General features: G+C 33.1%; 1 protein-coding gene across 16 annotated transcripts in view; it reads left to right on the top strand.

The window, feature by feature from the left end:
* The window catches only part of PICALM (phosphatidylinositol binding clathrin assembly protein), a 124,164-nt gene that overhangs the window by 25,908 nt on the left and 73,722 nt on the right, over positions 1–24,534 (top strand). For all 16 annotated transcript variants that reach the window (XM_051987283.1, XM_051987282.1, XM_051987276.1 and 13 more), the window contains exons 2-5: positions 10,024–10,166; positions 12,405–12,480; positions 12,985–13,087; positions 19,752–19,845. In XM_051987283.1, the coding sequence (XP_051843243.1) occupies positions 10,024–10,166; positions 12,405–12,480; positions 12,985–13,087; positions 19,752–19,845 (416 nt within the window). The remainder of the gene's footprint in view (positions 1–10,023; positions 10,167–12,404; positions 12,481–12,984; positions 13,088–19,751; positions 19,846–24,534) is intronic.

Raw genomic sequence — 24,534 nt, 5'->3', positions numbered from 1 at the left:
AACTTAGGCTCCCTCCCCTCCCCCCCCCCCCCTTTTTTTTCCAATTTAGGAGAGCAAGACATTTGTGACCTGAGAATCTTATTTTTTTTGAAAAACTATGTTAGATCTTTTTGCTAGTACTTTCTTTTAATTTAGCACACACATACATCATACATACACACACACACACACACACACACACACACACACTCTCTCTCTCTACACACCACCCATCCCAGCCCCTCCCTCCCACCCCCCCACCACACACACCCAAATCCATGTCCTTTTTCTATTGATTCCCATTTGTAATGTTGGATATTATTTAAACATTTTATTTCTTTATAGGTAAGTTTCATTTGCAAATAAGCTCATCGCCAAAGGGGAAAAGTATACATTGCATTAACATATATGTCTTTAGATATGTCTTTAGATGTCTCAGTACCATAACTGAGAATCGCATTATTTTCATTCTTATGTGATTTGTTATTCTATCTAGTAACTGCCTATATCACTTAGTAACCATAGAGATTGTGACTTAACACTTGTAGATCCTAGATTTAGATAGGCATATTTTCTTATGTTCTGTTGGTGCCCCCTCGTGGCAAGATTAAGAGCTAAAAAAGGCTGCTGAGGAACAGTTTAGAAATACAGATTACCCTCTATTTGAGTTATATGAACGTCAGATTGAAATCATGATTATAGAAAATAATGTCTCTCAAGCAGTGGAATTGTCATCACAGAGTAAGCACTCAAACGTTTTATAATGGTAGCTTTGAGTTCTGAGTTAATAAGGAGCTAATTGAAACAATAATGAAAGTATTCTCTTAAGTTTTTCTAATACTTAACTCTGGTATTAAAAAAAAGATTAAAAAATAAAAAAGATTTTAAAATTGATTTGTGTGGACAAAAGTCATTTGGATAACTAATACCCACATATGTCTTAAAAAGGATTTAGAGATGACCTGAAGACATCTTAGGCCTTTTTATTTGCTGAAGTTGGATTTTATGTCATTCCATTTAATATCACAAATACTGCAAATCAGCAAGCATTTTAAGTATAATTCATTGTGCTGGTATACAAATTAATGACAGGATCTTGGCTTTTTCCATAAATCATTTCTTGTCATAACATAGAATTGAGGCCTCCAAATGTCTTTTAGTATTTTAAAACATTGATTTTTTTTTTTTTTTTGATGTGTCCTAATGGCAAATCTCTTTGTAAATCTTTTTCTTTGAATCCTTTTTAGTTTCCTGTTTGGAGGTCTGTAATCCCTAGTAGCTTTTTTTCTTAAGGAACAAATGTTATGAAAAATTTGTCTTGGATATATACTTCAGGAAGATAGCATACCTATTCATTGGTCTTGTCCTGTCAGCATGGTTGCTTTCTAGCCCCTCAGTAAAGTGTCACTGATCACAGCATGATAACCCTTCTTCTTGTGGTCATTAATGGATTTCCTTATTCCTGGTGGCATCTTTACCTTTTCGGTTTCTGAAATGTAGAAACCACTACTTCTTAGAAGTCCCAATTAACCCAGAGACTCATACTTCTTATAGTTTGTAACTGTTAAAAGGCCCTCTTTTTTTCTCTTTTCTGTGTCACATTGTTCAACCTCCTGACAGATTTCTATTTCTCTTAATTCTGAAGAATTTCTTTTGTTTTCTACCTGCATTAATTTTATTTTAACTTGACAAGAAACATTTCTGCTAAGATAATACAGATGTCTTTTTCTTGGCCTTTTGTTTTCTAGGATTGAGATCAATTTGTATTTAGCATGGAAGATTGTTTCCTTGTGGAAGAGCCACAGCTTTAGTTCTTCCATTCACTGGAATTTGGCATTCATTCACTTTTCAGTGTTCCTGAGATTTATAAAGCTTTGGGGGAATTTTATAATAGATTCACTTCCTTTGGTGTAAATGTTCATTATGGATTTCTTCCCTTCTCTTCCCTTCCCTTCCTTTTCCCTTTCCTTTTCCCTTTCCCTTTCCCTTTGCCTTTGCCTTCCCTTTTCCCTTCCCTTCCCCTTTCTCTTTCCTTTTCTTTTTCCCTTTCCCTTCCCCTTCCTTTTCCCTTTCCCTTCCCCTTCCTTTTCCCTTTCCCTTCCTATTCCATTCCATTCCATTCCATTGCATTCCAACAATATCCCATTCTTGAGAGAGAATTTGGCAGAGTAGAGAAAGGGTTGATTTTGGGGTAAAGAAGATCTGAGTTAAGTTTCTAATTTCGACATTTATTTTGGTCAGTGATTTAATCTTTCAGGATTCTAGACATACAGCTAGGATGAGTTGTTGAGTTGTTATCATTTGTGAAAGTTCATTACATAGAATCATGAGTTTAAATAAATGTATTCTTTAATCTTTTATGAATGACTTGTGATTTGGGCTTTTTTCCTTCATGTATCATTAAACCAACTGCTGAAGTTTTAGTTAATTAATTAAATCCTTACCAGGTATTAGCTCACTTAAACCTTCTCATTCTTTTAGCAAGAACATAATGTATGCTAGGCACTGTGGTGGGTACTGGGAAACATAAAAGATAAAAACTCAATAGGCCTGATCTTAAATTTTATTGGAAAAGGGGAGTGAAATCCTATGTTGATAGGTAAATATAGAAAAATAATTTCCTAAGAAGAAAGGAGATGGAGCAATTAGGGATCAGGAAAGGCATTCTATAGGAAGGGGTACTTGAGCTGAGCTTTGAAGGAAGCTAGGGATTCCATAAGAACATAATGTTGGGAGATTGCTTTGTAGTTTGTCCCTTATTTATCTGTCTATCTATATTTATTTTTGCTGAGGCAATTGGGATTAAGTGACTTGCCCAGGGTCACACAGCTAGGAAGTATTAAGTGTGTGAGGCTATATTTGAACTCAGGTCCTCCTGATTTCAGGGCTGGTGCTCTATCCACTGCACCACCAAGCTGCCCCTTGTCCTATGACATCAGGGAAGTGATAATCATGACATGCAAGTGAATTGTATTTAAGTGAGGGAGGACTGTGCGAATCCCGTGCTCCTGTAGAGTCATCTCTATCCAGTGTCCAGGACTACTAGAGATGGCCCTTGGGAGATATAACCTATACAAAGTCAGAAAAATGGAAAGTGGAATGTCATATATGAGGAAACAATGAACAGATCAATTTAGCTTGTGCTGAATATTTTAAAAAAATAGTCTTTGTATTTCTTTGTATTCCTATGAATTTTGTTTCACTTTAAAAAGTTTTATTCACTTTAAAAACTTTTAAAACATCTGGCTTCACCAGACTCTCAAGGGACTCCATGACCCAAAAAGGTTAAACATTTGGTATAAGGATAGTCAGGTCAACAAGCAGTTATTAAGTGCCTAATATGTCTAAGTTACTGTGCTAAAGATTGGGGAATAAAAAGACAAAACCAAACTAAAGCAAAAAGGATAGACTACATTCAAATTATGGACAGTTTTAAAAGCTGGACAGAAGAATTTGCATTTTTATCTCAGAATCACAGGGGAGTTAGTGAAGAGTAATGGCATAGTCAAACTTGTGTTTTTCTTATTAGTATCAGTTTGGCAGCTATGTTGGATCCTTTGAAAAGGGAAGGGACTAGGCTAGTCAGGAAATAGTTAGGAAGCTATTACAATAGTGTAGATGGGATAGCAGCCATTTGTTTCATCATATGCTGGGTCTGCTTTTTTTTTTTTTTAATTATTCTTTGAAAGCTTAACTTAAATACTATGTCAAATTATGGCAATTAAGTAATTTCTTAGGGAGAAAGAGCACAATTAATGCCAAAATGGGTTAATGATCTCCTCTTCCTCTATATTCTAGGACTATTTCACAGTGAATTATTTCTCTTCTCCCAAACCAAAATCCATCTCCATAAAGCAAATGATATGATTACCCATTTGACCTGTTCCCCTTTAACTGTTAAAATCTTCTTTAAATACATAGATAGGATTTTATATCTTTTTTTTTTTTTTAAATACATATCTAAGTGACACAGTGAATAGAACACTGGGCTTGTAGTCAGGAAGTTCTGAGTTTAAATTCAACCTCAAATACTTAATTAGCTATGTGATCCCAGGCAAGTTATTTAACCTCTGTTTGCATTAAATTCCATATTTTAAAAATAAAATTAATAATATCTACCTCTAAGGATTGATGTAAGGATCAAATGAGATAATATTAATGAAGTGCTTAGCACAGTGCCTGGCATGTAGTAGGTATTGTAGAAATGCTAGCTGCTATTATTATTCTTGTGCCAGATAGTATTAAATATTGACAAGGCAAAGAAAGGCAAAACAAACAAACCCAAACAACCCAAAACAGGGGTTCTCAAGACAGAATAAGTTGGGAGCAGTCTCAGAAAGCATGTAGGAGATCTAGGAAAGATTTCTTGCAGAAAATGGCACATTAGCTGAAATTTTTTTTTATTGTAACTTTTTATAGACAGAACATATGCATGGGTAATTTTTTACAACATTATTCCTTGCACTCACTTCTGTTCCCTCCCCTAGATGGCAGGTGGTCTTATACATGTTAAATATGTTATAGTATATCCTAGAAACAATATATGTGTGCAGAACCATACAGTTCTCTTGTTGCACAAGAATTGGATTCAGAAGGTAAAAATAACCTGGGAAGAAAGACAAAAATGCAAACAGTTCACACTCATTTCTCAGTGTTCCTTCTCTGGGTGTAGCTGATTCTATCCATCATTGATCAATTGGAACTGAATTAGATCTTCTCTTTGTCAAAGATACCCACTTCCATTAGAATACATCCTCATACAACATTGTTGTTAAAGTATATAATGATCTCCTAGTTCTGCTCGTTTCACTCAGCATCAGTTCATGTAAGTCTCTCCAAGACTCTCTGTATTCATCCTGCTGCTCATTTCTTACAGAACAATAATATTCTATAACATTTATATACCACAATTTACCCAACTATTCTCCAATTGATGGACATCCATTCATTTTCCAGTTTCTGGCCACCACAAAAAGGGCTGCCACAAACATTTTGGCGCATACAGGTCCCTTTCCCTTCTTTAGTATCTCTTTAGGATATAAACCCAGTAGTAACACTGCATTGGCTGGAATTTTAAGAGCCTTTCTGCCTCCAATACGGGAAACTGGAGGCTGGGGCTGGGGGGGTGAGGAGGGGAGGGAACAGAGCATTCCAGATATATGAGGGATTATCCAGTAAAAATATCTATAGTGTTTCAAGTTTTTTTTTTTTCAGATATTTTCAGATACAGATGATATAGTGTTTTATTCCAAGAACATGAAAGTAAGTATCCATAATGGATCATAGAATATGTGGAGGGGTCAATACAGAGGAGTAAGACATGAGAAGACTGGAAAGATAGGAAGAGGCTGTTATAAAAGGCTTTAAAAGCCAAACAGAAGATTTTATATTTGATGCTGGAGGCATAATAGAGAGTCTTGGTTGCATTTTGAAAAAGACTTCTAAAAATGTTTACAGAAGAAAGATTTCTTTGGAAAAAATTTATTGCCTTTCAAGCTTTGAATGATACTTCTTTTGAATATATATTTAGAGTATTTGTTTAAAAGTAGGCATCCTACTTGATAATCATTCTCCCAGTGTGGAACTTTGCTAGGTATTAGGTTTTGTATGTATGCATCTATTTGTGTACATACATACACACATAACTATGCATAATAGTATAACATTTTTATGCTATCTACCCATTTCCAGGAATTGGTTCTGATTTCCAGGAAGCCCCATTCAAACAAAACAAAAACCAAATACCTTCATTAGCTACTTAAAGCTGTAATGACATATTGTTTCAGTAAACAGTTTTAGGAGTGGTGAGATAGATGATTTAGGAATGCCAGCTGATTTGGGGGAGTGCTTTAGACTTGAATTTTCTTAAGCTTGGTAGCTATCTGGAAAAATACAAGAGTTAGGAAACATTTGTAATGACTCAAGCCTACAGCTTGAAAAGCTATTCTCAGGCATTCTGTTGGTGGTAGATGGGAAAATTTGTATTTATAATTCTTCTGGATTCTCTGTATTGAGAGAGCTGAAAAAAAAAACAGCTCTTCTGAAGCATTGGCAAGAAATAACTTGAATTTTGATTGGACTGGGCTGTTCTTAGTTGGTCTGAGGTGTTGCACACATTTTCCTTCTGGAGGTTTGAAGCTGAATCTTGGAAGCATTTAAAGATTTCTCTTTATGAATAGAATCATTGTACAGAGTGGAGAAAAGTAATATGTGGAGAAAAATATAGTTGTAGCCAAAACATTACTAAAATATATACTAGAATTTGTAATATTTTGGATCTGTACTTGGACTGTCATATATTCATATGAAGAAGGAAACAAGTATTTATTAACTGTCTACTGTGTTTCAGACATATACACTTTACAAATATTATCTCATTTATCCTCATAGCCACCTTGGGGTGGTGGGTACTATTATTATTATTATTCCCATTTTTAGAGTTGACTAAACTGAAAGAAACAGAAGTTGAGTGACTTGCTCAGGTTACACCTTTGCCTTGGTTTTGAACTTGTCTTCCTGACTCCAGAAACAAAGCTCTATCTACTGCACCACTTACTACCTCATAGCATGACTTGTATTGTCAGTATTCCTGTAGTATAGCATATATAGGATGCTTTTTTGGATTTATTATCCTTAAATATTTAGAAATATGATATCTACAAATGGTTCCTCATACTTGTGACTACTTTGATAAATGTTTTATAGTACAAGAAAAATTGCTTTGTTTCATCTGTAACCAGCACAGTTAATATGGATGCTTCCTGTCCTTCATTGTTGTTAGGATGGTTGGTTGAGATTGTTGGCAGTGTGATTCATGGAAAGAATGTTGAATTCAGGGGGTCAGAACATCTAGTTTTTAATCCTGGTGCTGCCATTTAAACTTTTTAGCTTTTTTGCAAATCACTTGACTTCTCTGGACCTTGGTTTTCTGTTTTGAAAAAATGGAGAGGGTCCCAGACTAGGAAGGGACCACCACTAAAACTTTTATTTTCATTCTGTGAACATAGCTTCTTAGTTCCATTATATTACCTGTTCTTTGAGTGCTTTATTGCGTTTAGAGAAAAAATATTTTAGATAAGCTGTGCAAAATATTCCTAGCCCTTAACATCTACTAACAGTAATGCTTTTATTTTGATTTTTGTGCTGTTTATTATATATAAAAATCATTGTGATTTTTGTCAATATATTTTAAAGCTTTTAAATAAACTGTGTATAGTCTTTATGATTAAACTTATGGAAGAAAAGACAAAATTTTTGTGTATAGGATGTTTTTGAAATTGTGATTTGAAACCACAAAACTCCTTAATATCATTCTAACCAAATAACTGTTTTAGGTTAGATTTAATATGATCATGAAATCAAGTGGGAAAACTGCTCTTCCTTTTGTTTGCTTTAGAAAGCTCATTTACCATTGTTTTAATTTTCATCACTATGCACACAAAAAATCAGATTTAGATATCAGCCTTTATTTGCTTTTCTATTCTATGTACTTGGTACTCCCAGTCCTTCATTTACCAGCATTTAAAATCTCAGAATCATTTTTGACTTCCTTTTTTTCATCTACCAGTTTAAATTTTGTCAAAGCCTATACTTCTTTTGCCACAATGTCTCATTTCTCTTTCCTGTTGTCTGGTCCCATTACTTTACCTTGGAACTTTTGTAATGGCTTTGTAGCTAGTCTTGTCCTTATGTTCTTCCCTATCCAGTTCATCCTTCATAGCTGCCAAGTTTTTCTTAATCCTCAGATTTAATTGTGTTATTTACTAATCAGAAACTTTCAGTAGCTTCCCATTCCATTTAAGAAATATCTATTAAGTTATTTTGGGTATTTTATGTGCCCAAAGAGAGGTAGCTAATGGCATAGTGGATAGAGTACTGGACCAAAAGTTAGGAAGATCTGTGTTCAAATCCAATCCTAGAAACATTAGCTGTGTGACTCTAGATAAGTCATTTAACCAATGTTTGCCTTCATTTCTTCAATAGAAGATTATAGAGATATAATACTTACCTAATAGGATGGCTGTGAAAGTCAAATAAGATAATGTTTGTAAAGGTGCTTTTTATGGTGCCTGCCACATAGTAGGTGCTATACAAATGCTTATCCTTGGGCTTCTTGTCTCTCCCATTTCTCCTTCCCAATCCCCTGTGTGCCCCAGGGTACCTACCTACAAAAAGACAAAAAAACTCGAAAAACAAAACAGCCCTTTAGGAGCTTTCACAGTAAGTTTGGTATGATAGTCAACAAACATTAAGTGCCAACTACTTTGCTTGATGAGAATATCAAGATAAAAATAACACTCCTGGACTTGGAGGAGCTTTTTATTGTTTCTGCTTCATTTGTGGAATTGGTAGGGTGAATTGAATTGTTAGAGTCCCTGTGTTTTGATTTTCTCATTTGCAAAACGAGAGTATTAGATTGGATGGCCTCTGTAGCCAGCTTTGGGTCTGTGCTCCCATGTATGCTTTCCACTTTTCTTAGAATATGATACCACTGCAGGTAAATTTCATTTAGTTATATGGACTTCATGAAGTGTTGCATTTTCATGCAGGGGTAATAGTCTAGATGATATGATTGCCACTGCCAAAATACATTTTGCAATTGTTGTGTCTCAGACGATTTGTTGTGATATTCTATAAGGGGAATCTAAAATATAATGTAATGAAGATAGTCATATAATAAGAAGAAATGTTTCAGGAAAACTAAATTAGCTGATGAAAAATTTCCAAATGTATAAGACTGTTAAGGGACAAGTCAATTCTTCAAGAGTCCACAGCTGTGAATCATAACATCTGAAGGAGTTGCAAGACAGCCTTTGCTGACATAGGTGTTGTAGACTAGAAGTAAGATAAATTGGAGGCAAAAGGAAGAGGAGAGAGATCAGACAAGGCAATGGCCTCAGTTAGAGAGGTCAGAGAACAGTAACTTCCTCTGTGTCCTTGTATCATCCTCTTACAAGAGGAGAGACATTCTGCAGGTCTGGGTTGGATCTCCAGCAGCCATTGTCTGGTGGCTCCCCTGTATTCCAACAGCTCTTGTGTATTCCAACATAAGACCTTAAAATCAAGGTACAACAGGAAATAAGTGGCCTTTTATAATCTGACTCATCTGTGCACCTAGCCGTATTTGGGGTATGTTGTTTCATCCCAAAGTGAATTATTCTCTATTCCCTATTTTTGTCTTTTTTTAATCTGAACAGTAGAATTGAAAGAGTATTGGATGTGGAATACTAGTGATCAATCCCCAATTCTGCCATTCACTGTTATTGTCACCTTGTACAAGTTGTCTTTGACTATCTAAAAATCCCCTTCTAAAATGGGGGATTTGAACTATATAATCTAATTTTTTTTTTATTAATCTGACTCTGATTCTTTAATTCTTTGCATATTATCCCTGACATATACCCAGAATGAACCACCTACCTTCTCCCCATTTCTGTTCTACTTATATCCCTCTCTTTAAGATCCAGGTCAGATACTATTCCCAATGTGAAAATTTCCCTATCATTTCTCTTTCTTGCTGTCCCCTTCTCATTATACTCCTTTTCCTCACAAATGTCTCATAGAATTTTGTCTATATTGCCTTTGGATTTATTTTATTCTCCCTTGCACCATAGTTTTATTTATGTAGTTGTGCTATTTCTTCATCCTAAATTCCTTGAGAGTAAGGTTTATGCCCGATATTTCATACAGCACATAGATAATATTTATCTAAGTTGAAGTAGATAGAGAACCTGTCTAATCATAGACCACATGTTTTAATTTTTCTAATAATGCAGAGGTAGCAGTCTTCAAAAAATCATGATTAAGCATAAGAGTTTTAGAGGAGTACTTCTTTGCATGTTCCATTATTGTTCTTTTTGTCGTAGCTGCTACTGCTGCTGTCTCTGCTGTTATTACTAAAGTATTTGAGGAGAATTGTTTTAGCAAGTTGCTATTGTTTAATTGAGATTATTTAATATTGAGTACCTTCTCAGTACCAGGTGCAATAGTAAGACAGTCTCGGATATTATAGAAATTTCTTTGAATACTGTTTTTATATTTCAGATTTAATCCAGTGCACAAATGAGATGAATGTAAACATCCCCCAGTTGGCAGACAGCTTGTTTGAAAGAACTACTAATAGTAGTTGGGTAGTGGTCTTCAAGTCTCTCATTACAACTCACCATTTGATGGTTTATGGAAATGAGGTAAGCTCTGTTTCTGGCAACAGCTAATTTTGGGTATTATCTGAACATTCCCTTTGTTCTCCTAATTAGGTATTTAGCTTTTAGTACTATAGATGAGAAGTGATAAAGGTCAGAATTATTGTGGAGAGAAGAAAATAGATGCTATAAATGTTGTAGAGTCAGAAATAATAATATTTGACAGCTAAGTCAATAGATTGAGAATATGAGTAGGTGCAGAATTAAGGTTAGCATTGAGGATATAAAATTGGGGGATTGGAAGGATTGATGATATCCTTGATAGAAATAGGTAAGTTCAGAATAGGGATAAGTTATTTGGGGGTGGGGGAGGGAAATGAGTTCATTTTTGGACATGTTGAATTTGACATGCCCATGAGACATGGAATGCTTTTTTTTTTTAAATTTTCAATTATTTTATTTTTTCAAATACATGTAAAGATAGTTTTCATTTTTGTAAGACTTCATGTTCCAAATTTTCCCCTTTTCTCCTTTACTTCCCCCTCCCCAAAACAAATAATTTGATGTAGATTAAATATATATAATTCTTTTAAACATATTTCTGTGTTTATGGCAATATTTCTATATTTGTCATGTTGTGCAAGAAAAATCGGACCAAATCAGACCATGAGAAAGAAAAAAAACAAAAAACAAAAAAAGTGAAAATATTATGCTTCGATCTACTTTCAGTCTCCTAGTTCTCTCTCTGGATGCGGATGGCATTTTCCATCGCAAGTCTTTTGGAATTGCCTTGAATCACCGCATTATTCAGAAGAGCCAAGTCCATCACAGTTGATCATCACTTAATCTTGTTGTTACTATGTACAATGTTCTCTTGGTTCTGCTCACTTCACTTAGCATCAGTTCATGTAAGTCTTTCCAGGCTTTTTTGAAATCAGCCTGTCTACCATTTCCTATAGAACAATAATATTCTTTTACATTCATATACCAAAACTTATTCAGCCATTCCTCAATGATAGTCATCCACTCAGTTTTCAGTTCCTTGACACTACAAAAAGGACTGCTGCAAATGTTTTTGCACATGTGAAAGACATGAAATTCTTAGTGACAAGTAAAGGGCAAATTGGTAATATAGGTCTGGAACTTGGGAAAGAGGCTAAAACTGTATATATAGTTTGGGCAATAATTTGCATAGAGATAATAAAAACTAGTGAGCTGATGAAGTCATTAAAAGGAAACAGAAGAGAAGAGGGTCCAGGTCAGAATCTTAGAATATTTTTCTCCCTCACTCCCAAAAGGATTGGATGATGGGTAATAGTATGAAGAGAAGAATAAATGATAGATTCATGAGAGACAATATAACATAAAAGAGACTTTGAGTCATGAGTGTGTGTGTCCATGGGCAAATCCCTTAAGCTCTGAGCCTCAATTTCCCTAACTGTAAAATGGGGATAACATCTGCAATATACACTTTTTTTTTTTTTTTGTAGAATTATTGTGAGGTTTAAATTAGATAATGTATAAAAAGCACTAAATAAACTTTAAAGGATTATTTAAATGTTAGTTGCTATTAATAATGAAAGTAATGCCATTAATCATAGACATTTGTGGTATAACCCTAACTTTTTGGATCTTGGAACTAGGTACTAGCATGAAATGACCCCTCAGTACTACTGTTAGGAGTACTTGGCTAATGCCTGATCCATTATGATTTTTCTTTTATTTTCATATATGTTCTTAATTCCTCTATATGGTATTTATTTGGGAATGTAATAACTTAAAAAAAGAAACTGTGATACAGTGGTCTCCACAGGAGTGAGTGGTATAATTTTTACTTGATTTTCTTGTATAAGTCATTATACTTTACTAGTTATATGTTGTTTCAAATAAATTTTTTCTTAAAAAAAATAAAAGATACTTAAAAAATATAGCCTTTTGGCTTAGATGACAAGAACAAAATTTTTAATGGGTTTATCTAATTCTATTTTAGTACCTTATAACTGGCATAGAATTCTCCAATTCCTATGAAACCTTCAGTGTTTTATATTTTCAGCTATTTCTATAGTAAAATAATGCTTTGATAAACATCTAATGATAGTAAAGTTGATTATGTCTTTATAATTGGTAAATTTTCATCTGAAACAAACATATTAGCTATAAAACTTAAATATTTAAAACTAAATGAAATGTTTTTAATCGTAACTTTTCTGACTCTCAGATTATAGTTGAAATAAGATGTCAATAGGCTGAATTGATATACTATGTATTTCTTTTCCACTCTAGCGCTTTATTCAGTACTTGGCTTCAAGGAACACATTGTTTAACTTAAGCAATTTTTTGGACAAAAGTGGATTGCAAGGTAAGAAGGACTAGGAATATGATTTCTAGAAAAAGTAGCAATATCACCTTCATTATGTCTCCTGTGCCATCTAGAGAATGAGGTGTAGGGGAACATCACTTTAATAATTAGTTGCGATTTTAATTTAGGTAGTAAAGTATTTGTATAGAGTTGGCAAACCTTAAAGTGCTACATAAACACTAGTCATTACTAAATATAAGTAATATTTTCACATATTTTGTTTATTAAAACTCAAAAAACTAAATATATAAAGGGAAAGTATGCAAACCACATAGTGAAATTCTAATAGAATTTTAGCACTATTATGAAATACCTTTCTTATTTAAATACATGTAAAAATATGCAATATAACATAACACATTTGTTACTTCACTTTTTTCAGTAAAAATTTTAATGGGTTTTATAGGACATTTTAATTTAGTTTTTATACAACATTGATTTGCTAGACAAAATTACTGGTTATATAATTTATTTACTTAAAGGCTGAAATGTTTTCTCTTTCAGGATATGACATGTCTACATTTATTAGGCGATATAGTAGGTATCTAAATGAAAAGGCAGTTTCTTACAGACAAGTTGCATTTGACTTCACAAAAGTAAAAAGAGGGTAAGTTAAATTTCGTCTTGTGCAATTATTTATGTTGCTGCTTTCTAACTATTAGTCGGAGGAATCTTGAATTTCATTATGAAATTGGAGAATGGAAGAATATGAATCGGGAAAGCTAGAAGGATCACTAAATAGAACTAAGTAAGAAAAAGGGCTTTTCCTGAAGAACAGAGCTTTTTCCTGTAGAATACATAGGTTCTCTCAAGGGAGAGATCATTTTTAGTTAGTAGTAGTTGGTAGTATTCTGCTCATGGTTACTGAAACAGCAATTGACCTAATGAGAAAAGTAAAGAGATTTGTTTTCTTCCTAGGGCATATATCCTGTTGTGTCAAAGAAACTCAAAAAACTTGGCCTACTGGGTAGCTACTACCTCATCTGGTGGTTTAAGTGGAAGCGACTAATTATTCCAGTTACAACTTAGAAATATTGCTAAAGAGTATAAAGTTTTAGGGAGGCAGCCTCAAATCTTTAAGGTAATAGATGTTATTTTTGGTATGTTTGGTTTTTTTGCTTCTACTCATTGAAATCGGGGAATTCAGAGAAGAAATTCTTTAGGAAAGTAGCACCTTGTTAAGTAGTTGGAAGTCTGAAATTGGAATTTAGATCTCTGCAAAATAACTTAATACATAGTGATGACAGGCTTATGGTAAGGGAAAGAGTGTATTTAACAAGGGCTGATGAGAATATATTTGAAAAATTTAAAAATCTAATCAAAAGGGCTTGTGTTTCTTGGAACAGATTAAGATGTAATTGGAAAGTATTTAACAAATAAATAAAAATACAATAGAATATTGATAGTGTTAAAGTGTAATTTTCTAAGTAAATGTGCTGCTCATAAGAATCCTTATGTATGGTTTAATGGAGCCATTTTTATTTGAGTTTGACACTACTGGCTTAGATAACTATTAGCTGGCGCTGTAGTAGAGAAGATTCTTGTTGAAGTAAAGATTGTGCTGCTGACCTTGGAAGTCCTTCCAGCTGAGCTATTTTCCTTTTATTGAGGCATGCCATACCTGTATTGTATACATATTTGCAAATTTCTTATTAGTGTGTGACTTCAAATGATTAGCATAAAGTTACAGTGTAGTCACATTTTGAAATCAGTAAAAAAAAATCTTTTCTTAAAAAGGCCTATCAGATAGCTAATTTCTATATGATACTGGTTGTGTGGTCTTGCCTTGGACATAGTTCTTTAATAGCTGTATGCTATTTTTAATCTATTTAGAAAGTTAGAGATTTTGAATACATTTCTCACCACCCTCCAAATGTAGGTTTCTTGGTACATCAGCTGTTTTTATGTAAGTTTTTGTTATGAGCCAGAACTTGAAACAAAGTGATAACTCAATGGAATTGATAGAAACAATGCTTAAGTTAACACCTTTGAGAGTTCACACATTAGCTCACACATTAGTTCACATGTTTGGGAGATTTTAGGGTTCAGAGCGAGATATTCAAATTCACACCTCTCATAATCCCACTCTCAGAGGAGGAGTCAACCTTTGAGTTTACACTTCTAAAAGAACATAAAAACAGCTGAGCTCAGGAGAGTTCAGTTGAAAAGATTGAGAGGGGAGCGTCAGTTGGAGATTGAGAAGCCACGAGTTGGAGTTGAGCTAGAGGCAGAAGCTGGAAGAGCTAAAAAACAAGCTGCAAGAGCTCTTGGAACCAAGGAAGGAGATAGGCCTCTAAGAAAGCTAACCCGGCCCAAGGAAAGAGATAAGACTTGGAAGGAGAAAATAATTGGATTTTATCAGCTGGCTGCATTTGGAATGATTATTAATTACTCCGAACCAAAACTAAGGCTGCCTCCAGAAAACCTCCCCAAGAAACCTGCTCCCAGAGAACCATCATATATTATAAAAAGGAAGAGCACCACAAGTTTTATCTTAGAATGATCTTTGTTTTATGCCCGATCCTTAAAATGCTGCCTTAGATAATGTGATACACTTAGGAGAAGCCATTAATATTGCTGAGATTGCAAAGAATGAGAAGGCACTAATGTGCAAATAAGTTTTGACCTATAGGCAATTTGACCACTGACAGATCAGCCCAAATCTTAGAAGTGTTCCATTGCCTTGATATAAACTATGAGTAGGAACTTCACAACTGCTGTCTTCTCAGACAACTAATGAAGTAACCTAGGGAAATGAATGTGTAACTTGTGGTTCAAGGTTACAACCACAGTTGCTGGGAGTTAGCAACTGTTAGGAGAAATTGTGGAAACCAGATCTATTTAATGATAATGTATCAAGCATAGTTTCTCCTGATGCTGAAGACTGATCTGTTTAAAGTTAAGGGAAAGTTGTAGGAAAATCAGATGTATAGAGTCTTGCTAATATACTTAAGTAAACTTTGTTCACAGAATTGCCTAGTCAAAAAAAAGAAATTTTTAGCATTCTTTTAAGTATCTAATGAAATTTAATATAGTGACAAATTTTGGAGGGAGTTAGAGAGAAAGTAGTTTATCCCATTTTTTCCCCAGCTGAAATGTAAATTTTGTTATTTTTATATGGTTCAAGTATTTGAGGAAAACAGGCTTCACTAATAAATCCTTGTCTAAAGCTTTTATATTATTTAACACTATTTTGTTAAAAAAGATTGATCACTTGTCTTGAGGTAGCTAATGTTTTGGCATTTTTTATTTAGTCTAGATGAATAATTCTTAACCTTTTCGTGCATATTATGGATCCCTTTGGCTGTCTGGTGAAGCCTTTGGACCCCCTTGCAGAATAATATTTTTAAATAATTGAAAGACATGCAAAGTCTCAGAGATTAGTAAAAACAATGCTGTATTTTTTTTTCTTATCTTAAGTTAAAGAACCCCTTGAAATCTTTGAACAACTCTCAAAATTGTCCATGGATCCTAGGTCTAATACTGTAATTCCACAGGTGGGGGAAATTCCCTCTAACAGGTGAGATAAGTAACTCGTCTACAAATGAGTTTTTAAGAGAATTTCCAGAGACAATAAAAGATTAAATCAGTAGTACAGAATTACAAAGGCATTATACCAAAGATGGTATATGTTTGTTCCTGTCAAATAGTTAATATTTTTTAAGTGCATATTACATGCCATGCACAGTGCTATGCTGGGGTTATAAAAAGAACAAAGAAGCAGAAGATAGTTCCTGCTCTGAAAGAACTCACACTCTGATAGAGGACACGGCATGTAGAAAGTTATATACAAACAAGGATATATATGTATGCATATATGTATACATACACATATGTCCATACATATATACGTGTGTGGATATATATTCATATACACACACATACACAGACAAACACAATAAATAAGAAAAAAAAATGAAAAGAGTTAAGATATTAGAAGTAAGGATTGAAAAGGCTTCCTGTAGAAGATGGAGAATCCTAAGACTGGCTCTGTCGATAATACCCACACTGTCTTACTGTCCACTTTTACAATTGAAGAAAGAGGTGCAGAAAACTTAAATGATATGTCCATGGTCAGATACTTAGTAGGTAGGAATTCAAACTCAGATTTCTTTGTATAGTGTTTATTTTTTGTGCCAAATTCAAAATATTATTTGAATACACTGATTTTTTTCAATCATATATGCTGGAATCTAAGGAATTGTCACATGCAGCATTTTGTACATGAATTTTAAAATATAATCAGTCATCACTATTGAAATTGTATGCCTCATTTTATACCTACTTTCTGGCACATCTTTGTGAATAAGTGGAAGACCATTATTAGTCATTATTAAGTCAGGAATTGATTAATTAAGCACTTAATATGTGCCAGACCGGGATTGGGTCACAAAGAAAGGCAAAGTCATAGTCCCAGACTTCAAGAAACTCCTATTCTCCTAGGTACATAGTAGATATTTTAAAAAATTATAAAGGTAATTTAAAACAGAAGGCTTAAGCAGCTAGGAAACTGGAAAATCTTCCTTCAGATGAGATTTGAGTTGAGCCCTGAGAGAAGTCAGGGATACTAAGAGACAGGAGAGAGGGCAAAACATAAGCATGGAGCCCAGTGAAAAAGGAAGATGCAAATGAAGTATTCAAGAAATTGCAAGTAAGGTGTAGTATAGCTAGACTAAAATGTGTATATAAGGAGAGAATGGTGTAAGAAGACTGGAAATGTAGGAAGGGGTCCAGTTATGAACTTCAAATTCCCAAAACAATATTTTATACTTAATCTTTCTGATGATAGGGAGTCATTGAAACTTATTGAAAGGAAAAGTTGATAGGGTCAGATGTATCATCTAGGAAAATCAACTTGATTGCAGAATGGTGGATGGATTAGATTAGAGAGAAAGTTGAGGGAGGAGCACCAGTTTTAAAGTTAGTGTATTAGACTAGATAATAAATTATGAGACACCTGAACTCAGATTATGACTATGAGTGGAGAGGAGATGTATAATACTGATATCATGAAGGCAGAAATGACAACACTTATTATAAATTGGATGTATGCAGAGTAAAGAGTAGGAAGACTTCAAGATTGTTGACTTGGGTTACTGAGATAATATTGATCTCCTTGATGAAATAGCAAAATTGGGAAATTGGGGTTTTTTGGAGGCAAGATAATAAATTTTATTTTGAATGTACTAAATTTTTGAAGCCTATAGGATATGTAGTTGTCCAAAAGGCAGTTAGTAATTCATGACTAGCTCAGCTGAGTACTGCAGCTGAACATACAGATTTAGGAATCATCTGTATAATAGAGATAATATAGAATGAATGAGGTATTATAGAATGAAAAGAAGCTTTGGGGCATATCCTTTCACTTCCTGAGGGAGTGGAATGGAAGAAGAATCAGTAAAAAAGATTTGAGGAGTAGTCAGCCGGATACAAAGACAAATGAGAGAAAAATAGTATCCTGAAAACTTAAGAGGAGAGAGTATCCAGAAGAAGATGGTGATGGACAGTTTCAAAGGCTGCAGAGAGGTTTAAGAGGACAAGTTTTGAGAACAAACTTATATCATTGTGGTCATCATGTAACTTGTTCTCATCTGCTTAATTTGTTCTGCATTAGTTGATTTTAAATCTTGCCATGTTTCTGATTTCTTCCTATTCATTATTGTTTATGGTGCAAAAATGTTCCATTGCATTGATATATTACAGTTTATTTACTCATTTCCCATTTGATAGATACTCAGTTTGCTTTCTAGTTTATTGCTATTATTAAAAGTATTTTTTATTTTTGTATATTACCAGATTTTTGTCTCCAACTTTCTTGGGGATATATACCTACCTGTGGTATCCCTGAACAAAAAATATGCATAATTAAGTAACTTTTATAGTGTTATTTTAAATTGTTTTCCAGATTAGTTGAACCTGTTTATAGCAACAACATCACATTCCCTCTATACCTGTCTTCATTCAAGATTTCCAATATTTATCATTTTTTCTTTTGTTATTATTTTGATATGCTTGCACCCATGTGTGTGTGTCTATATGTGTTAAAACCTAAGAATTAAAATGTACATTTCTCTTAAGATTTAAAACATTTCTTTACATAGGACTTCTTAGCTTGATTTTCTCTTTTGAAAGTTGTCTTTCTTTATCCTTTGGCTCCTGGGAAATGACACTCGTCCTTATGTATTTGTGTCATTTCCCCATCTTTCTTAGATATCAGACTATTTATCAGAGGTACTTGCTGCAAAAGATTTTTTTCTTCATTTAATTGCTTTTCTGCTCCTTTGTGAGCTTTTCTAGACATAAATTTTTCTTTTTCAGGAAAAGGGCAAGGACTGTCTTATACTTATTTGTATCCACATAGTACCTTATACATGGTAGGTCCTTAATATTTGTTGAAACTTTGCAAATATGTTCAGTTTTTCTTTCTCAATGGGCTAATCTATAGACTCTTTATCAGAACTACAGGTTATACAGTTGGCTTCTTTTACAACCTTTGACTACATATTTGGAGTCATCTTTATAAAAACAAGAAGACATTTGGCATTCTAAATAATAAAGGGATTGTTTTGACACACCTAGGTGGTGAATTTAAATACTATACAGCAGCATAGAATGTTAGGCATCCAAATACCCAGCAATAAAATCATTCTTGATGGCAGATACCAGACAATAAAAGAAAATTTTCATTCTGATAATTTATAATATATGTGAACTATTTGACTACATGAACTCTGAGATTCCCTTAAATTCTATGCTTGAAATAGTAAACATTTTGTACAAGTATTTTGGAATAGCTTTTATTTTTTCCTATATATTTTCCTCTTGTATGATTTCTGACATTTTAAGTTTAGTATTAACTGAAAGCAGCTAGTAGCACTGTGTATATGTGTGTGTGTGTGTGTGTGTGTGTGTGTGTATGTATATATACATATATATACATACACATACAGTCACAGAAATCAGAAAGACCTGAATTTAAATATAGTTTCATGCTTATTAGCTATGTGACCCTGGGCAAGTCACTTAATCATTGTCTGCCTCAGTTTTCCCATCTATAAAATGGGAATAGTAGTACCTCTCAGGGTCGGTGTAAGGATAAAATGAAATAATATTCATGAACCTTAAAGCACTATATAGATACTGTTGTTGTTGTTATTAACTGGGAGAAAAAAATTGCAAGCTTTCTTGTTAACATTTCCATTAGAATTTCTAAGCTATTTAGCAACTGTTTTAAAATTTAGTAGCAATCTCATTTTTCCCCTTGTTTGTAGGGCTGACGGAGTTATGAGAACAATGAACACAGAAAAACTCCTAAAAACTGTACCAATTATTCAGAATCAGATGGATGCACTTCTTGATTTTAATGTAAGTTTATTTGAACTTTTAGTTTTGTTATTCTTGATATGAATTTTTAACAAATTTAACTAAATACACTCACTGTTGCTGCAGGGATTACTAAATTAGGAAGCTAACATTTCAATTTCAGTTCATACTTGTAAAATGTATTATAAGTTTTAGATTTTAGTGGTGATATTGTGCTATTTTAGTGGTGATATTGTGCACTATTTGTGCAAAATCAATGTTTTCCAAATTAAATCATCTTTTATTTTCTTTTAATATTTGAGGACTTTACCTATTCCTTGAGCTCCAATTTTCTACTAAAATTCGCTAGTGGTTAGGTAACCCTTGCAGAAATATCATATTGCCAGATACCAAGCATAAATAAAATATTAAAAATATTTTAAGGAGGAATGGCAAGTAGTGTAGAAATGTGTCTCATTTGTTTTTATTCTATTTAGATGGCTTTATTTTTAGGTCTCTTTAAGAAATTTTCAACTTAGTGTGATACTTCTATTAGCTACATAGGGGTCATAGCAAAGTAGTTCTTTAGAAATAATTGCCCTTAAAAACACTAGAAAGCAAAGTAATAAAATTAGCCTTTTTAAAAATGATAAATTGTATTTATTTAAAACCAAGAATAAGTACTATTTATAAAAGGGGTAAGCTAGAAGTCTTTTCAGTAAGATCAGAGGTAAAACAAGGATATCCATTATCTTATTTGGATATGCAAACTACAGCATTGAAACTGAAGGAATAAGAATAAACATTGAATAAACAAAACTGTCATTCTTTGCAGGTAGTACCAGGATATACTTAAGAGACTCAGCTGAAAAACTAGTTGGAATTCACAACTTTAGCAAAGTTGCAAGATATACAATAAACCTATATGTATATCATCAACCTTTTTACATATTACTAACAAAACCAAGGAGTAATAGACAAAAAGAGAAATTTCATTTAAATAACTGCAGCCAATATAAAAAAATTATAAATTTATCTGCCAAAACAAACTCAGGAACTATATGAACCTAATTATAAAATACATCATTAAAAATAGACAGATCTAAATAATTAGAGAAGTATTAATTGCTCAAGGGATAACTGAACCAATATAATAAAAATGATAATTCTGCCTTGTTATTCAGAGCCATACAACTAAGGAATTTTTTGGTAGAATTAGAGAAAATAATAATAAAATTGATCTGGAAAAACAAAGATCACCAATATTAAAGAAACCAGTGGAAAAAATGTAAAAGGAGGAGGCTTATTAGTACCAGATATCAGATTATATTACAAAGTAGTAATCATCAAAACAGTATGGTATTACAGTGCTAGATATGTTAAATTTTCAGTGCACAGGAATAAATGAACATAATAAGCTAATCTTTGATCTAAGCTTTTGGGGCAAAAATTCACTATTTCATAAAAACTGCTGGGAAAACTGGATAGCAGTTTAGCAAAAACTAGGCATACACCAATATCTCATACAGTATATACCAAGATAAGGTCAAACAAAATGGGCATATGATTTAGACTCAAATGGGTAAGATCTCAAGAAATTTGAGGGAGTATTGAAAGATCTATGAATAAGGGAAGAGTTTATGACCAAACAAAGAATAGAGAAGATCATTGGAAGTATATTGGATGATTTTGATTATATGAAATTAAAAAGGGTTTACACAAACAATATAACTCAAATTACAAGAAAAGCAGAAAACGGGCAGGAATTTGTCAGGTTTCTCTAATAATGGCCTCATTTCTTAAATATATAGGGAATTGAGTCAAATTTACAAAAATAAGCCATTTCCCAATTAATAAAGGACAAAGGATATGAACAGGTAGTTTTTAGAAGAAATCAAAGCTATCAGCAGCCATATGAAAAAATGTTCAAAATCACCAATATTTAGAAAAATAACAAATTAAAATAACACTAAGGTACTACCTCACGCCTCTTAAATTGGCTAATATAACAGAAGAGGAAAATGACAAATATTGGAGGGAATGTGGGAAAATTAGGATATTAAGGTACTTTTGGTGAAGCTGTGAACTAATCATTCCATAGAATAATTTGTAAATGTACCCAAAAGACTATAAAACTGTGTGTATCCTTTGACCAACAATACCTTTTCTAAGTCTGTATCCCAAAGAGATCCAAAGGGAAAAAAAAGACCTTTGTGCACAAAGAATTGACAATTCTTTTTGTGGTGACAAGGAATTGAAAATTTAGAGGATTCCTGTCAATTGGGGAATGATTGAACAAATTGTGTTACAGTATTGTAATGAAATATCATTGTTGTTTAATAAATGATTCACAGGATGGGTTTAGAAAAACCCGGAAAGATTTATATAAACTAATACAAAGTGAAATAAATAGCACCAGGAAGACAATACACAATGATGATATTGTAATTATAATCAATTGAAGACTTAGCTACTCTAATCAAAACGGTGATCCAAAACAATTCCAAAAGACTCAGCAAAGAAAAAAAAAAGTTGTTATTTATTGTCCAGAGAGAAAATTGATGAACTCTTGAATGCAGGTTTAAACACACTTTTTTTCACTTTATTTTTCTTGCCTTTTTTTTTTTTTTTTTTTTTTTTGATGGGGGGATGGCAATATGGTTATATTATATTATATAATTATTTTATTTATATTTTTCTATATAGTATTATTATAATAATGTATATTTATCATATATTCATATATTATGAGATATAATAGCATGACTAAATATTTATAATTGATGGATTGCTTGTCTTCTCTGTGGTTGGGTGAAGGTTAGAGGGAAGTAGAGGATTGAGAACTCAAAAATTTTTAAAATGACTATCAAAAGTATAATTTTTAAAATAATAGAACACTTAAAGAGTTGGATATTTGTCACCGTGTACACAGAGCAAAGTACTAGGACTGACTTTTTAAAAAAAGTAAATAGTTTTAAAAGAATACTATTATTCTCATGTTACTGTTTAGCTTATTTGAATTGCTTAGTACCACATTTTTTGGTGTGTTTTGTTTTTTCCTTTTCAAGGAGAGGGGTTTTTAATTTGCATTATGCAACATTTTACCTCACTACTTTAGATGTTTGGTGTTTAATTAGTAAAAGTTTGAAAATCTTACTGAAATATCAAACCTGAACCTGATTTTGCTTGTTAATAGAACCTTTATTCCCTGAGATGATTCCATATCTGCCTGGATAGGAAATGGAATTCCTATAAATAGGATTGCTATAAATATAGGTAATGATATTGGCATATATAATTGACTTTTAGTCCCAAATGGCAAGAGAAGTCTAGGTAGAATTAACTTTGGCCATTGATGAGTGCTCATAAAAGTAGGATTGAGAGAAGGCATCCCTGAAACCAATCTTTTTCAGGAGTCTTGCAGAGTAAAGACAAAAAAACCCCACAGGTGGTTTATAAATTCCTTGACAACACCATATCAAGCCTATCCATACAGACCATTTGGATTGACTTTAGGCTGTATTGCATAAGCATAATTAATTTTGCTAAAATTTGTTGGGGGTTAGGTAATTCTTGTACATGTACTGTACTTCCGGAGACCAGGCATGCATTTTAAGGGAGATAAGGGAAGCAAATTATGGAAATGGTAGTATTGTATCATCATTGGTAGTTAGTTTAAATTTTGGAATAATAACTGTTGCCATCCATCCATTGGATACTGTATACTAGATTAGAAGAGAAGAATATGGTTAAGAAATTTGATTAGCCTATGTTATTATCTATATTAATCACTTTATGTACCAAATGACCCATATCTAACATACAATATCAGATATCAGAGTCATGATTCTAACTTTATAATTGAAAGGGATAGAAGGAAGATATACTTGGTATGGGGAGAGATACTCAGGGAAAACATGGTGTTTTTGCATCCTTTGATCACTAACCTGTAAGACTGCATAAAATGCTGTCTCTGAAATGTACAGATGTGAACATTGTATCCCTATTTGGGACAATGAAGTTAAAAATAGTATTCTCTCTGTATTCATAGCATAGTGCAGTGTGGGATAATTTTTTAGGTAGGTTTGAGGCAATTTACTACTGAAGCTGAAGATTTTTTCCACATTCTTTTGTGATCATGCTATCTTAAATTTTCAGAATTTACTGCAGGGAATATGAAGATTTATGGATTGCAAGGGATATAAAATGAAGATTTCTTTAGTGTCCTACTTGGAAGATACATAATATTATACAATTAGTCATATGTTGGAGCTTTCTCTTACCATTGTGGACTGTTTACTTTTATTGAATGAAGGAATATTTCGACCTAATCTTTAAGATCTTTTTAAAAATACTTGGCTACGAGGGCAGCTAAGGAGCACAACAGCTCTCAAATCAGGAGGAACTGAGTTCAAGTGTGACCTCAGACACCAAGCAATTCACTTAATTCAAGTTGTCTCCAAAAAAAAGAAAGTACTTAGCTATGATTTTGACCTTATAAAAATTTTGTATGTGTTTATCACTTTGGATTTGTATTTTATTTTTATTATAGCTTTTTATTTACAAGATATATGCATGAGTAATTTTTCAGCATTGACCCTTGCAAAACCTTCTGTTCCAACTTTTCCCCTATTTCCCCCCACCCTCTCCCCTAGATGGCAGGTAGACCAACACATGTTAAATATGTTGAAGTATATGTTAAATACAATATATGTATACATATCCATACAGTTATTTTGCTGCACAAGAAAA

The sequence above is a fragment of the Antechinus flavipes genome, chromosome 3, assembly GCF_016432865.1.
Source record: "Antechinus flavipes isolate AdamAnt ecotype Samford, QLD, Australia chromosome 3, AdamAnt_v2, whole genome shotgun sequence".
Lineage (NCBI taxonomy): Eukaryota > Metazoa > Chordata > Mammalia > Dasyuromorphia > Dasyuridae > Antechinus > Antechinus flavipes.
The sequence above is the reverse complement of the archived record's forward strand: the minus strand, read 5'-3'. Positions and strand labels throughout refer to the sequence as shown.